The 14,442-nt window shown below is 61.1% G+C and overlaps 3 protein-coding genes across 12 annotated transcripts; 2 read left to right on the top strand and 1 right to left on the bottom strand.

Annotated features, from left to right (window-relative positions):
• Positions 1-634: 634 nt before the first annotated feature.
• On the bottom strand, positions 635-8,679 carry SFTPB (surfactant protein B). Of its 3 annotated transcripts, none has more exons than XM_087938597.1 (11): positions 8,524-8,679; positions 5,734-5,888; positions 4,800-4,871; positions 4,345-4,470; positions 3,910-4,062; positions 3,486-3,578; positions 3,201-3,384; positions 2,604-2,755; positions 1,629-1,709; positions 966-1,070; positions 635-751 (listed from the first exon to the last, which is right to left on the bottom strand). In XM_087938597.1, exons 2-11 carry the CDS (start codon positions 5,824-5,826, stop codon positions 716-718), a joined length of 1,095 nt encoding a protein of 364 aa, XP_087794723.1. In that variant the 5' UTR covers positions 5,827-5,888; positions 8,524-8,679; the 3' UTR covers positions 635-715. The 3 variants fall into 3 exon arrangements, with proteins under 3 accessions (XP_087794723.1, XP_026571043.1, XP_087794724.1); XM_026715258.2 differs by having other exon boundaries at positions 6,312-8,679; XM_087938598.1 differs by lacking the exons at positions 5,734-5,888; positions 8,524-8,679 and adding an exon at positions 5,251-5,429 and having other exon boundaries at positions 638-751.
• A 135-nt stretch (positions 8,680-8,814) lies between these two features.
• On the top strand, positions 8,815-12,718 carry LOC113445873 (receptor expression-enhancing protein 4-like). Of its 8 annotated transcripts, none has more exons than XM_087938606.1 (8): positions 8,815-8,989; positions 9,203-9,275; positions 9,381-9,457; positions 10,527-10,647; positions 11,087-11,200; positions 11,555-11,687; positions 12,111-12,281; positions 12,390-12,718. In XM_087938606.1, the coding sequence occupies exons 1-8, from the start codon at positions 8,958-8,960 to the stop codon at positions 12,701-12,703; spliced, it is 1,035 nt and encodes a 344-aa protein (XP_087794732.1). In that variant the 5' UTR covers positions 8,815-8,957; the 3' UTR covers positions 12,704-12,718. The 8 variants fall into 8 exon arrangements, with proteins under 8 accessions (XP_087794732.1, XP_087794731.1, XP_087794729.1 ...); XM_087938605.1 differs by having other exon boundaries at positions 8,834-8,989; positions 11,087-11,188; positions 12,111-12,289; XM_087938603.1 differs by having other exon boundaries at positions 8,834-8,989; positions 11,087-11,188.
• A 35-nt stretch (positions 12,719-12,753) lies between these two features.
• On the top strand, positions 12,754-14,381 carry NUDT18 (nudix hydrolase 18). The gene is given in 4 exon segments (XM_087938607.1): positions 12,754-12,845; positions 12,848-12,939; positions 13,060-13,273; positions 13,624-14,381. Coding segments are annotated over 4 exon segments (975 nt in total). The 5' UTR covers positions 12,754-12,793; the 3' UTR covers positions 14,241-14,381.
• The last annotated feature ends 61 nt before the right edge of the window (positions 14,382-14,442 follow it).

Below are 14,442 nucleotides of genomic sequence, written 5' to 3' on the forward strand. Positions count from 1 at the left end.
TGGTTGCTTGTTATTCTCTGGGCACCATTTCAGGGGGTTGTGTTGGCGTTCTCTCTCCCGAGGGACTCGGTATCTCTAAGAACGCCTGAAGGGTGAAGTCGGTGGGGGGAATTGCATCAAGGGGGGGCTCTCAATCAAAGAAAGCAGCAGGAGGGGAGCGGGTGAGAGTTCCGGCATCTCCGAGGGAGACATTCCTATGTTTCATTGCCATTTTCAGGGCGGGCTCCGCTGTTCTGGCTTCGTCTCCAAGGCTCAGTCATCCCTTTTCCCTGATAATCTGACCGAGGAGACCGTTCCCTGGTTGTGTGCTGGGATGTTGGCAGGACCGAAGCCCGAAGGCAGAACGTGTTTGACCCTAGAAAGGACAGCGGCTCCTTTGAGGAGTCCGAGGGGGTTTGGCTTCCAAAGGACTCGGAGCCACTGCAGGGCCACCCCATTGACTTCCCTCCTCTCCCCAGATGTTCCTAATGGCAAGTTGGTGGAATTTGTTAGGGTGGAAAAAAGCCTCAAGAATCCTCCAGTGATAAAAGGAAAGTATAGATGGTCTTCAACCCCAGGTTTTGTCCTGCCCTCTTATCGCATGATCTACCCACAAGTGCAGACAGCTTGCCCAAGGAAAACACTTCACCCGTGTGATCTGGGGGTTGATTTTAATAGTGGAGATTATTTCCTTCATCAGCGGTCAAGCGGGGAGAAGCTGGCCCTCCTTGCTCGGTTACAGCCACACGTGGTCCTGGCAGTGCTGTATGGCCTGGAGAAGGATGGGAGAGAGAGAAATGGGACCCTGGCCCCAAACGAGGGATCCCTCTCCTTAGGATGAGAGCCCCCGCGGCCTCCTGGGATGAGGATCCTAGCCCCTACATGACGGTAATTTGAAATCCCTCCTTTTGGGCTCTTGACCTGCTGGCCGCTGCTGGCTGTGCAGTGGCCGGAGAGAGGCCAGAGGAGAAAGGCCCAGGCCTCACCTCACACTGCTCGGCTGCACTCAAGCTGGAGCACCAGTAAGTGGGTCCCTGGGCACAAGGCGTGGCCCTCGGCAAAAGCTGCTCAGCTGTGCAGGCCCCCAGTTCCTGCGGGGGGGCAAGAGGGAAGAGAGACCCGTTTGGGTGACCTCGGGGAGGAGGGCCAGGAAGTGGAAATCGTCTGACTGGACTGGCCCCCCTTCTTGGTTTTGCAAGTCACCCAGGTGTCTTAAGGCTGCCCCGTTCTCCTTGAGCTGGCCCGTTTGCAGGCCGCTCTCTGCAAGGGGGTCAGTCCTGTTTCCTTCCTCTGAAGCCGCAGAAAAGGGAGCAGCAGCAGCGCTCAGATTAAGTGCCGGTTTCTTTTAAAACCTGGGAAAAGCAGGTCCCCCAAACAGCAATGCTCGCAAGGTCCCTTTGGACCAGAACAGACCACTCTTAATCCCTTTTTGTTCTTGGCGTGAATTGCAAAGAGATCTTCCCACCTGCGCCCCTTTCCCTCCGCCTTTGCTCCCCCAGTCTAGAATATACGGCTTGGATTGTAAACGCCTGTCCGGGTGTCTCCCCGGGGGCACAGGGCCCGTGTTTTAGCCCCAACTGCTCTGCCCCTTAGCTGGAATGGCACCCCTCCGTTGGCTCTCTTCGAAAGGGCCCCCCACCTCCTCCTACCTGGCAGATCGTTTGGGGGTCCCACGGCTGCATCAGCAGTGCGGAGAACTTTGGCTGGTGCCGATAGATGAAGTGGTGGCACTGCAAAAGGAGAGGGGCAGAAGTGGGGAGACAGAGGTGCATCTTCCGGGCCATTAGCGGCCACAACCCCAAGCCCACCACCTGAGCGGGGGTGGGGGGGGGCGCAGGGGAAAGGCCTGAGGGCCAGCGCCAAAGAGTGGACCCCGCTGGCTGCTCCGAATTCTCTCCCGGAACGCCGGAGAACTTCCCAAAGCTTTGGGAGCTCTGCCACTGTGGAGGGGAATCTCTCTGAAGTGACCCAACGGGCCAGGGGTGTCGAGCTCCCTTTTATTGAGGGCCGCGTCAGGGCTGTGTTGGACCTCGGGGGGGCAGTGGGGGGGGTTGGGCGTGGCCAGATCCCTTGTCTCCAGCGGGGGAAGGTGAGACCAGGGAGCGCACCAAACGCTTGCCCGCTGCTGATGGCCAAGTGCTCAGGCAGGGCTTCCCTCCCTCCTCCTCCTCCTCCTTCCTTCCCCTCTTCCCTTGTTTTTCCTTCCTTGCTCTCTTCCCTTCTTTTTCTTTTTCTTTGTCTTTCCTCTTTCCCCTTCTCCTTTCCTGTCCCTTCTTGGATGCTCGAATGCAAAAGGGGAAACGTTTCTCCTTTTGCTTTGCTTTGCTTTGCTTTGCTTTGCTAGTCCTCTGCCAGCGAAAACGGAGCCCGGGGAGTTTCTGAGAATATCTTTTTGGAAAAGACGCAGCTATCATTAAAGGGAAGGGGTGGGGGAGTGGGGGGGTTCTGGGTTTTATGCAGACCTAGTGACGGACACCAGAGTATTAGTGGTTTGGGGGACACCTGGCCTTGGTACAAGCGAAGCCCCCTGTACCACTCCCATGTCCCATCCGGTCCGCCTGGGTCACCCTTAAAAACCAAAGGTCCGTTCTGCCCTCCTGGGGAAGGTGGCAGGGGAGGCTCACCTGAGGCCAGGAGGAAAAGGAAGGGCTGCAGGCGCTGGACAAGGCTGCCTCCACTGCCCGCCGGGTGCGGTTGGCCCTGAGGGATGCCGTCATTTGGCTGCTGACCAGGAGACACATCCGGCACCCCTCGGCTGCAGGCGGCACCGGGGGCTCTGCAGAGGAGAAGCACAACGTGCGGCTGAAAGGAGGGGGTGGCGATGCCCCAAAGAATCCCTGCTTCCCTGGAGGGGCCTCAACTGCAGCCGCGGGCCCCCCTTTCTCAAAACTCTCCCCTGCATGGGAGGTTTTCCGCAGGCCTTGCAGGCGAGCAGGGGCTCTTCTCTGAAACGCTCCGAGGAACCCATCCCACGGGGTGTCAGGGGGATCTAGCCGGGGCCTCCCAGCGGGTCTTTGCCTTGATATGGAGGACGGGCTCTTCTGCAGACCAGACCAGACCAGCCCTCTTCTCCTGGCAGGCATCTCCCCTTGGAGCAGCCTTTCCCGGCCTGCCCGTGTTTGCCCACAGCCTCCTCCCCACGTTGCCTGCTGGGCTGTCTGGCTGCCGTCACCTGCCCTGGGGCAGGAGAGAAAGGGAGAGCCTCCTCAGCGCCTTCGTACCTGGGCCGCAGTTTTCCTCCGAGGCACACATGAGCATCATTCCACATACCAGGCGGGGCCCCAGCTTGCTCACAAGGGTGTCCACGATGATCACCGTGTATTTCTCCATCAGGCACTGGCACATGCCAGCCACAGCCCCTGGCAGGACGTGGCAAAGCTTGGACATGGCTTTGCCTATCGTCTCCTGGGGAAAGGCAGGGGAGGTGAGCGGCACACCCAGCGCCCCGGTGGGGCCACTCACTCCAGGGTGCAGCCACTGACCTGGCAGGCCGGGGGATGCCGTACCTTGGGGATGACAGACTCGGCCTTGCCGATAAACATCTTGCACAACCAGCAGAGAGGCATCGGGATGGGCAGCAGCAGCTCCCCAGGGGCCTCCTAGCAAAAGAAGAGCCGGTCACTCTCACGCCACGTGGAGCCTTTGCCCAACCCCCACAGCTGCCCAGGTGTTTTCTAGCAGCAGCAGCAGCAGCAGCAGGAGCACAAGCCAGCTCCTCACCACGTGGACCCCAAGGTGGAACCTGGCTCCTCCCCTCCACTCACCTGCCAGTGATCCACTGGGCCTCTCGGTCTTTGGAAAGGGTTTAAAGGAGAACGCTTGGAAGAATGAAGGTGCCTCTCTTTTTCCAAGCCTCCGCTCCCCTTCCCAACGTTGCTGAGAAAGGAGCCCCCCTCGCCCCCCGAGAGCCCTTGGCATGGGGCACTTTACCTGAGTGTGGCCACTGGGCAGGGTGGGCACCTGGCCATGCAGCTGTGGAAGGAGCCCTCGCTCCAGCCCTCGGAGCAGCTGCCTCAAGCCATCCTGGCTTCCTGGAAGGTCAGCCGGACAGGCCCCCAGATGGGTGCAAATGATGCTGGGATCCTGATGGGGAGAAAGGGCGTGGCCTGCATAATGGGCAGCAGGGGCCCGAGTGGGATTGCTGGCATAAGCGCCCCTGTGTTGTAGTCCAAGAGTCTTGCACACAAAGCCTTTTCGGGGCAGCTCCAGAGGCTGCCCAGCCATCCCGGGAACCCCCAGCCTAATCCATGGGTCTCTCGAGATAAGCCACCCATCCTCCCCAGCCCAGAGGCTGTTTTCCTTGCGAGGCTGGAAGAAGAGGTTGCGATCGAGGCACCTGCCCATCCGCAAGGAGTATCAACTTACCAGTTTTTTTTCCAGGCTGGCAATTAAACGGGCATAGTAGTCCTTGACCAAGGCCTGGCACTGTGGGATAAGTGTCTGGAGTGGCAAATTGGTACACTCATCCTCCAAATACTTCTGGAGGGTTTTCTGTGAAGAGGTGGATTACATGGAGAGGGTTGAGCAAGAGGCCCTGGGAGAGGAGACCAGCTGGCTCAGCCCACAGCGTCAGAGTTAGAAAAGCACCGATGCAACGGAACCGCAGAACAGCACCAGAGCTGGAAGGGAAGCCCCCCAGTCCAACCTGCTGCTCAAGAGGAGACCCTCCACCACTCTGGACAGGTGGCTCTTCAGCACCCGTACCGGCTGGAGGCAAGAAGAACAAATAAACGGCACCCCTGAGAAGACTAGCAGGCACTCAAGCTCTGCCGTTCCGATCTAGCCGTGGGAGTGGTAAGTGGAATGAATGGCTTTGTCACCTGAAAGGCGGATTCCTTGGCCATGCGCACCAGGATGGAGAGAACTTGTTTGCAGTCTGCACACATGTCCTCCTGGAAGAAAAAGGGACTCCCCCTCAGAACCTCCAACTTCCCCAAGGAGCATTCCCTGCGCCCCAACCTGTCGGCGGCTTCTGCGCCCTGGCAGCCAAGGAGGGCAGCGGATGCCATTAGCCCTTGGAGGTCGCCCACGTGGCGATCGCTATTGTAAGGTTCCCTTCACAGCCTCCTTCGGGACTATTTCTCCCCTCTCAGTCTCTGGCAAACTAGGGAGGGTCCCTTCAGAAGGTCTCTCGTGCTCCCCCCCCGCCCAGCCCCCCCCATCAGGCCCTGGCTGCGGATCTGGCTCCAGTCCCCCCATCACGCTCCTTCCTGTATCCATGGATGGCAACAGCAGAAGGGGTGGGGCGAGGGACTCTTGGATCAACGTTACTAGTAAATTAAGATGTCTTTCAGGTAACAGGTGAGCTCTCCGTGAGGAATGTAGAGTCTGATCAGAACCGGTTCAAATTGCCAAGAACGGGGATCCTCTTTTAAGACTAAAACTTCAGTCACTTGCAAACTCTCTCTCCTGTGGGAAACACACCTCCTGAGCACGAGGATGAATAGGAGGGTATGAAGGGAGGCCATGAAACGTCACACGCTCCCTACTGATGCTATTGATGGTTCACAGAGGCGTCAAATGACGCTAGCCAATGAAAGAACTCGCCACAAGCCCAATCCCTTTGAACTGAATATACAGTAATTCTCCATCTTTTTAGGGGGGCCCTTTCCTCTTTGGGGGGAGGTGCCCCTCCTTACTCATTCCATAGCAGAGATGTTTTTATCTGCATTTCCGGCTCTCGGGTGCCGTTTGGGCCGCCTGGAACAACAGATCTGCTGACCTTTACAGCTAACAACAAATCACAATACCTACCTTGTTGCTTCTGTTCCAGGCGCTCTCGTTGCTGGCTTGATTCCACCCCGCCTGGACACAGTGATCCAAAGCACCACACTGGATAGCTGTCATTAAGTTGCTGCACCAGTAGGCTGCCCCCTTGGCACATTCATTCTGGATCTTGCTGGTTAGGACTGGGAAGGGGAGGGAAGAAGGGGAGGGTCAGGTTGCTATCGATCATACGCAGTCAGGACAGACGAAGCAGAATGCATGAAAAACAACTTTAGCCTGCCCTTCTGGTTCAGGACAAATATGTATTATTTTTGTAACAATTCTCTAAAATAGGTTAAGTAGAAAGATGTTGATTGGCTCAAGGTTGCACCATTCATTTCATAGGAGATTAAGCTCCTCCTATTCCCGCCCCCCACAGCCCCCCCCAGGTGGTCCGGTGGAGAGGGAGGGGCCCCCAAATGTCACCCAGGCGTAGGCTTCTAACTGAGGGGCAGGCTTTTCCTCCACTTTTGGATCTCCCTCTGCCCGGAGGTGGCAGGCCGGGGTGGCCGTGTGATGGTGCCCCTCCCCATCCGTGCCCCACTGCCCGCCCCCCCCTTGCTTACCCAGGCCTCCAGAGAGCAGGCTGAGCAGGATCAGGGGCCCCATGGTGCGCTGTCCCGCATACATCCCGGGGCTGGGACGGGGCCCTTTTTATTCTTCGCCGAGCGAGCGAGGGCAGCCAATGGAGGGGCTGATGGAGACGCATCGCCTCCTGGGCACCTCCCTGTCCACTCCCAGCCGAGGAGGGCGGCTGCCAGGCCCTCCAGGTGAGGCGTCTTCAGAGGACGTGAGTTTTGCAACTTGGGATGGGCGCTTCAGGTGGGGCCTCACCTGGGCCTCCCTTCCAGCGCCTGGGCTTCCCCAGCAGTGGCTTGCCCGAAACAGAGCCCGTCTGCCCCGACACCTCCAGGACGACCCAAGGATGAGGGGAGCTGGCAGATGCTGAGCCGACTCTCCCTCCACTGAGCCTGGGCACGTCCTGGAGTCCATCGCCCTGGTCTCTCCCGCACATCGGTGTCTCCTGGTGTGCTACACACAGAACCGGTTCCTTAGCACATGCACCACAGCTCAGCCGGGACCCCCAGGAAGGAGAGCCCCTCTTGGCCTTCCTGCAGGGCTGCAAACGTGTATTGAAAACTGCCACCTTCCCTCTGTTTACGTGTAATCAACATCACATGATGCAATTTGGTTGAAATAAATGTAACTTTAAATACTGTAGTCACTGATATGTAGAAAAAAATGTCCTCAACCCCTCCCCCCCGCAGTTTGGCTAAGGGAGTGAGGGGCTCCTAAGGCACCTCCCAACCGAGAGGCGGAAGGGCTGGGCCTCCATTTTGTGGCCAGGTGGGCCAAGGAGGATCCAATCCCCTCAGGGTGGCTTTCGGTGGCAGGCCGGATTGCTTTTCAGTGTTGGGCCCGGCCTTCCTCTTCATTAAGTAGTGAGGCAACTCCTGACGTGGGTTAAGCCCCTCTTAAGTGAAGTCCCCTTGACGTGGGCTTATGCAACTGAGCAAACACCTTGTGAATAGACCCGTTCATCTGTCCGCGGGTGGGGAACGAGAAGAGGGATCTCCTTGAGAGAAGTGGAGGCACTAGAGAAAGAGAAGCCTTCCTCTCACACAGAACTCTCTTCTTTACATTCCAGATCTTTCTTTTCGAAAATACAGGAAATGAAGCAGTTTGCGTGAAGCAAAAAAGAAAAACACAAGACTTTTATGCATAGGGATACTCCAGACGCACACAGTGCAGGAGAAAATGCCAAGGGCGGTGGGGAGGACAAACCATGACACAAGGGCTTAGTTTTTAAACATTCAGTTGCATCTTTGTACTTGCATTTAAGTGAACAGTACGACAGGTGGTCTTTGGGTTGTGATGGCAAATGGGGCTGGGGGATTGCCTTTAAGGGATGCCTTGCTTAGCTACCACAATCCCACCCGTCTCAGGGGCTCTCATGATCCCACAGCATGTGGGTTGTGAAAGGGGACGTGGTCCCAGCTAAGGATGGGGGGATGCTGTTGGGGGGGATTGCCAAAGGGAATGTGGGGGCGGGAGGCGGTCCAGTGCAGCCACATGCTGAGTTGGGGGAGGCCCCGCACCAGCTACGCCCAAGTGCAGGGGGGCCAAAGGATGGGGAGGGGGCTCAGCGGGGCAGGAGTGCAGGAAGATTTGCCAGACTGACTTGTGACCTTTTCCTGCCGGTCCCCATTGCTGCTGCTTGTGGGAAACTGGCTTGTGGGAAACTGGGAGTGCGAGCGCCAGAAGGGCGAGCTGTTCATGGGACCGCAGGGGCATTACGGCAGCCAGGCTCCGCCGTCAGTCCCGCCTGTTTGGAGGGGACGTAACGTGGGTTGCTGAACAAGGAGGCCCAGCTCAGGCCCCCCAATGCAATGGGCACCCTGAGAATTGCCGAGTTATGTGCAACTCGCAGTCGGCTCAATTGAAGGAGCATCTCCCGCAGAGGAATCCCTGCAACACCCGCTGGACACAGTTGCGCGGATCTCTTCCCGGGGCAGCCCAAGGACGGAGCGGCTCCATCAGAGACTTTGGCCCCGAGGAACTGCACGGGGGTCCCTTCCCCTCCTGGCCCGGGGAGGCTCCCGGGGGGTCCAGGCAGTGAGTGACCCTCCAGGGCAGGAGGGGCTGTTCCTGGCCCACTGAAGGAGGCCTTGGTTCCCCCCCGTTACGGGGACCCCCCCTAACCCTGCAGCCCCGCCTGCCCGGAGACCCTCGGCCGGTTCCCCTTCTGGGGGCCACTCCCGAGCAGGGGCCCCCAACCTGGGCCCAGAGTTCCCCAGCCAGCTCCGCTCCAGGCTTAAGGGGGCCCCGGTTGGGGAGCAGCCCTGCTTCGGCGCCTCCTGGGCCAAACGGTCCTTTCGGGGACGGCGCGGGGGTCGCGCACCCACCCGCGGCGTCCTCAACCCCACCCCCCCCAAGACACGCCCCCGGCCCCGCCAGCGACCCCGCTCGGCGCTCTCGCGAGACTCAACGTGGGTCCCGGAAGCGCGGGCCCAGCCTGAGTTGGTCACGTGACGGGGAGAGGAGGTGGGCGGAGGGACTCGCGCTAGAAACCCCGCCCATCCACCGGCCGACCCGATTCAAAACAGAAGAAACCAGACCGGGTGGCGGCCCCGCCCCGATTGGTCGCCCGCGGCGGGGGCGGGGTTAAAGGCGGCCAATGGCAGCGCGCGCGGGCGGTTGGAGCGGCGGCGATGGTGGCCTGGGCGCTAAGCCGCGCCGTGCAGTGAGTCCCGCGGCGGGCGAGGGGGGCGGGGCGGGGCTGGTCAGGAGCCGCGGCTCCCGGGAAAACCGGTCCTCCGTTCCTCCCTCCGCCGGCCATGGCGCTGGAGTCCCTGAAGGCCGCGACGCTGCGCTCCGGGCGGCGGGCTCTGCTGGCCCTCCTGGCCGGCGCCTACCGAGGCTGGCCGGCCTGCCTGACGCCGCCCTTCCGTTACAGGCTCCTGCTGGGGACGCTGTACCCGGCCTACGCCTCGTACAAGGCCGTGAGGAACAAGGACGTCCGGGAGTACGTGAGTGAGGGGAGCCCGCGGGGGAGGAGGCGGGGGTGGCCCTTCCCTCCTGCCGGGCAGCGGCTCCCCCTCACCGGCCCTTCCTTTCGCGGCTCCCCGTCCCAGGTGCGGTGGATGATGTACTGGATCGTCTTCGCCCTCTTCATGGCCACCGAGACCATCACGGACACCTTCATTTCCTGGTGGGTGCCTGCTGCTGGGGGGCTCATAGACACACCCACACCCACCCAGAGACCCCCGACTGGGCCTGGGGGGCCGCTCAGAGCCCCCCCACCCCTCGTCCTCCTGCCCTGGGGAGGGGCTCGGCCTTTTCTCCCCCGGGGCTCTGGCTGGGACTCCTAGGGAGTTTCCTGTTTGGCTGGACCTGCCCTGTTCCAGTTTTTTCCCTTTTTTGCAGAAACGGTGACAGTTCTATCATTCACCTTTTTAAACAATTTCCATTCCCTTTGTGCTCCCCTTTCAAGGTTTTCCCAATGTTCACCTGAAGTAACCTTTTCCAGTAAACGTGGGTGGGGGGAGGAAAGTCAGCTTAGCTTGAATAAGCCACAGTTAATTGGGTTACCACCCTCTTAAATCCCAAGCCTTAATGTGTTCTTGCTTAACGTGGTGTGGCAATGCAGCCAGTGAACCTGCTGAGCAGAGCTGAAGGCATTTTAACCAGTTCTGAGCCGGTCTAGAAGAAACTTGGGTTGACCCAGCCCCCCTTGCTTGTTAGGAAGACTGGGGGGGGGGGACACATTGTGGCTTATTAACTTGCTTTGGCTTTTCTTGTTTGGGAGGGGTCACTTGGTTGGACCAGGGCCAAAACAGCAACTTTAATTGCCAGCTGATTTAGGCGAGGAGCCAAAGGCGGTCACATAACTCTGGGATGCTGCAATCGGTCATAAGTGTGAACCAGTTGCCAAGTGCCCAGGTGACCATCACGGGACTGGGGGGATTGCTGAGATGGCCAATTCTAACCACAATTCATTCAATGCCGTCGAAACTAGTCCCTGAACAAGTGGTGGTAGGCCGAGAACTGACTATACTAGCTGAAAGGGCTGTTGGCAGACAGCAAATCTGCTCCCAGGGTTAGCAAAGGGGAGCTGGCATTGCTTTCCTTCCCTCCTCATCTCTGGCTTTGCAGGAAGGGCTTCTTTCTAACCCCTTCTTACCTCTGAAAACAGCCACCTGGCCGGACAGCCACTGCAGAAGTCAGCTGAGCCAACCTGTCGGGCACTGCTGGCTCCATGGGTGTCTGTTTGGTTGCAGGTTTCCCTTCTACTATGAGCTCAAAATGGCCTTTGTGGTATGGCTCCTGTCTCCTTACACAAAGGGCGCCAGCCTGTTGTACCGCAAGTTTGTGCATCCCACACTGTCCAGCAAAGAAAAGGTAACGATCTTCCTGTCCACAGGCCACTGGGGTTGGCAAGTGGACGGCCGGTGCCCATGGTCCTCCCCCTTTCTCCCTGTGAAAAATGCATTCCTGACTGCACCTTTAAAGGGCTGCAGGCCTGCATGCAGTTACGCCAGCTGAGAACGTGCCGCCTGCATTTCACCAAGGCCCAAGAGGGAGTGGGAGTGGGAGGTGGCCTTTGGGAGGAACAGGTCCAGGCAGCAGAAGATCTCAGGCGTGATAACGTGCGTGGCAAGAAACGGGAGGGAGTGGCTTTTGGGGCGCCAGCCCTCCACCCCCCTGCCCCCTTTCCTGCAGCTGAGTGACAGGAGCACTTCCTTATCCTGTTGCCAGGAGATGCCTGGGGAGAACCTGGAGGGGGTGGCTGCTTGGTGCCCTTCCCCTGATGCTGTCAATTGTGTGTGACTTCCTGCAGGAGATTGACCACTTCATCTGCCAAGCCAAAGAGCGCGGCTACGAGAGCCTTGTGAGCTTTGGGAAGAGGAGCATCAACGTGGCGGCCACCGCAGCTCTCCAGGTGGCTGCAAAAGTAACCTGCTGATCTCTTGGTGGGACTGGTCTGGAGGCAAGCTTGGGCCTGGCAGAGGGGACTGAGGAGGGGAGGTGCTGCCCATTGGGAGAGTCCTGTAACTAGGTGGAATTGGGCCGCCCCGTTTTCAGCTTGTACCACATGGGTAACTAATGTGCTTCCTCACCGTCTCCCCTAAGTTTCCCCTCTAGCTCATGCTGGCTTCTCGTGCGTCTACTGTGGGTGAAGTATTAGGCCCTGGGTGCCGACGGGGGTGGGGCTCTTCCTCCTCTGGAATGCTCTGACTTCCCACTCCGGAAGCAACCTTTCCCGATTCCCCAGTAAACCCCTCTTCCCCTCTTGTCTCCCGGTCAGGGCCAGGGTGCCCTGGCGGGTCGTTTACGCAGCTTCAGTATGCAGGATTTGCGCTCCATGCCGGAGACGGCCGTGGTGCATTATTCAGATCCCCTCTACCTGGAGGAACAGCAGCTGTGCCGGCGACCGATCGGTAAGGACACTTTCATTGTGCAGCAAGATACAAAACCAGGGAGTGTTTTGGGAATTCTCCATGGGCTCAGGCGGCCTGGTAGACCCCCTCCGCCCCCAGCCTGGCAATTCAGCCGCTTCTGAAGCTCAGCGTTTTGTGTCTTGGCATAGGACTTAGAATAACTTTATTGTGACTTTGAAGGTACACTAATCGGCATTACATTAAAATGAAATTTCGTTGCGCTGCACTCTCAAAGGTACTTCGTATCTTCTCTAGGCCAGATTAAAGGATCCTGCGGGGGTTTGTTCAGGTTATGCCACCCATTTTACTGGGGGGAGAGTGGGGGGCGGGAAATCCCTTCTACCAAGTCAGGGGTGCTTTGGACCCAGAGATTGAGAGGTTGCTGCTGCTTTCTGAGCCTTCCTTGGGTCTGCATTGGCACAGGGCCCAGGCCAGCCGTGCAGCAGCAGCCGGAGAGCGAGGAGGGGGAGGAAGACTACTGGTCAGACTCTGAGCTGTCTGCCCCCTCCAGGGGCTGCCGCAAGGACCCTGCTCTTCCCAGGCCCTTGGCCAGGAGCCAAAGCCTCCGGCAGGGGAAGAAGCTGCATCTGCCGGGTAAGGAGGTAAGCAGGCTCCCACCCGCTTGCTCCAGCCGGGAGGGGAGGGGAGGGGGGCGGCCTGGCCTCTTCCTTCCCAACCCTCCTCGCCTCCTTCTTTCCGCAGAGCTCTTCCCGGGGGCTCCGCAGTCGGTCCCGGAAGCAGGTGCCCCCCCTGGACCAAGACCGCTAGGCTCCAGGAGGGGGGCGGGGGTCCCGCCAGCTGCTCTCCTTTCCCCGCTGCTGCTGCCGCCGGAGCAGCCCAGCAGGTTGAGCCAGGGCTCAGGAAGGGGGGCCTCTCCCCCGGACCGCCCAAGGACCGACGGGGCACCTGGACCGCTGCAGCCTCGCCTTCGGCCCTGCCTGCGGCTGGCTCCGCTCGCCTGTCCCTCGGCGGCCGCTCCTCTCCCTGCGGGCCGCCGCCGCCGCCTCTTCCAATAAAGGATTTTTTGCTCTCCGGCCCGCCTGTCTCTTCGAAGGGGGCGCCGGGGAGGGGCGGGGCTGCGGCGCAGGCGCGTTAACGGCCCCGGGATGGCGGCCGAGGAGCTGGAGGCGCTGCTCGGCGGGAAGGGCTGGCCGGTGGCCGCGGCGGGGGCTGCGACCCGGGCGCCTCGGAGCCGGCGCGCCTGCGGGGGAACGTCTGCTACGTGGTGCTGGCGGTGCTGCTCAACGAGAAGGTCCGCGGAGGAGGCCGCCCCCGCCCCGCCCCTCCCCGCCGCCCGCGGGCCGCCCGTTGACGATCCCTTCTCTGTCCCCGTCCTCCCCCCAACACGCCTGTCCCACCCCCCCCCGCGCAGGACGAGGTGCTGGTGATGCAGGAGGCCAAGGCGGAGTGCTACGGGAGCTGGTACCTGCCGGCCGGCCGCATGGAGCCCCGCGAGACCGTGGCGGAAGCCGTGCGGCGGGAGGTGCAGGAGGAGACGGGGCTGCAGTGCCGGCCGCTGACGCTGCTGGCGGTGGAGGAGCGGGGGCCCAGCTGGATCCGCTTCGTCTTCCTCGCCCGGCCCACCGGTGGGGGCGCCCGGGACGGGGATGCGGGGCGGAGGGACGGAGTTGGGGGGGACGATCCGGCAGCTGCGGCGGAGACACGGCCCGGTTCCCTCCCTCCCTCCCGGCCGGGTGGGAGCGCTGACGCCCCCGGTGGGGTTTCTTCACTTCTCCCCCCCCGCCCCCCCGCCGGGGCTGGCGGCCCTCCAAGCAAGCGGCCCCTGGGAGCCCCGAAGCGGCTTCTCGCCCTCCTCCCTTCCCCGATCGCCCCGCTCCTCGGTTGCGCTTCGCTGCCGCAGAGCCGCCCTTGGGTGCCCCGGCCGGGCCGATGCCTGCCCGGTGCCCCTTCCTAGCTCCGGTCTTCCTTCCTCTAGGCGGGACCCTGAAGAGCCGGCAGCAGGCGGACGCCGAGTCCCTGCAGGCGCGGTGGTGGGACCGGGAGAGCCCCGCCCTGCCGCTCCGCTCGCGGGACATCCTGCCCTTAATGGACCTGGCCCTGCAGTACCGCGCCGGGCCCCGCCACCCGCCCGTCCTGCCCGCGGAGCTGCCGTGCGCCTCGGTCTGCCAGCGGTTCCTGCTCGTCTTCACCGGCGGCGGCGGCCGCGACGACGATTCCCTCTGGGTGCTCCTGGACACCACGGGCGGGCCGCACCTCCCGCTGGCCACCAGCAGCCCGTCGGCTTCCAAGCCGGGCAGGCGGCTGGCGGCGGCCCTTCCGCAGCTGCTGCAGAGGTGCCGGCCCCGGCCCGAGGTGGCCGTCCGCCTGCAGGGCCTGCTTGGGCTGCAGCACCTGGGCCGGGAGCCGGGCCGGAGCGATGGCGTCTGCTTCAACGTGGTGGCCACGGTGGGAAGCGAGGGCTCCGCGGAGGAGCTGGCCCCGCCGGCCTTGCAGGAGCCGGCCTTCACCTGGTGGGAGGTGGAAGAGCCCGCACTGAAGAGCCAGGTGCTCCAGAGGCTCCGCGGGGCCGCCTTCCTCCCCATCTACAGCTAGCCCCTCAGGGATGCAGGTCGCCAGAGGCAAAGGGGGTGCGGGGCGCCTCTTCCCCGCATGGTACCATTTCCCCCCCAAAAAAGCCCAGCCGCCCTGGCAGCCTTTGGACCCCTTGCAGCTGAACCAATAAACCACCCGCCTGCCTGCCTCTTTGATCCTGGCTCTGCTGTGCTTCTTGCAAAAAAGGGGAGATCGCAAAAGG

The sequence above is a fragment of the Pseudonaja textilis genome, chromosome 9, assembly GCF_049901715.1.
Source record: "Pseudonaja textilis isolate UNSWEBS1 chromosome 9, rPseTex1.2, whole genome shotgun sequence".
Taxonomy (NCBI): Eukaryota; Metazoa; Chordata; class Lepidosauria; order Squamata; family Elapidae; genus Pseudonaja; species Pseudonaja textilis.

Bases quoted from the DNA above. Each gene is read 5' to 3' on its own strand.
- SFTPB (XM_026715258.2), bottom strand. From the start codon at position 6,375: ATGTATGCGGGACAGCGCACCATGGGGCCCCTGATCCTGCTCAGCCTG. The intron at 1,710-2,603 runs GTGAGCCTCCCC...CTCCTTTTGCAG, and splicing joins CCTTTTCCTCCTGGCCTCAG to TGCCACCACTTCATCTATCG. The intron at 752-965 runs GTGAGGCCTGGG...ATCCTTCTCCAG, and splicing joins GTGCAGCCGAGCAGTGTGAG to GCCATACAGCACTGCCAGGA.
- LOC113445873 (XM_087938599.1), top strand. From the start codon at position 9,084: ATGGCGCTGGAGTCCCTGAAGGCCGCGACGCTGCGCTCCGGGCGGCGG. The intron at 9,276-9,380 runs GTGAGTGAGGGG...TCCCCGTCCCAG, and splicing joins ACAAGGACGTCCGGGAGTAC to GTGCGGTGGATGATGTACTG. The intron at 12,282-12,389 runs GTAAGGAGGTAA...TTCTTTCCGCAG, and splicing joins GAAGAAGCTGCATCTGCCGG to AGCTCTTCCCGGGGGCTCCG.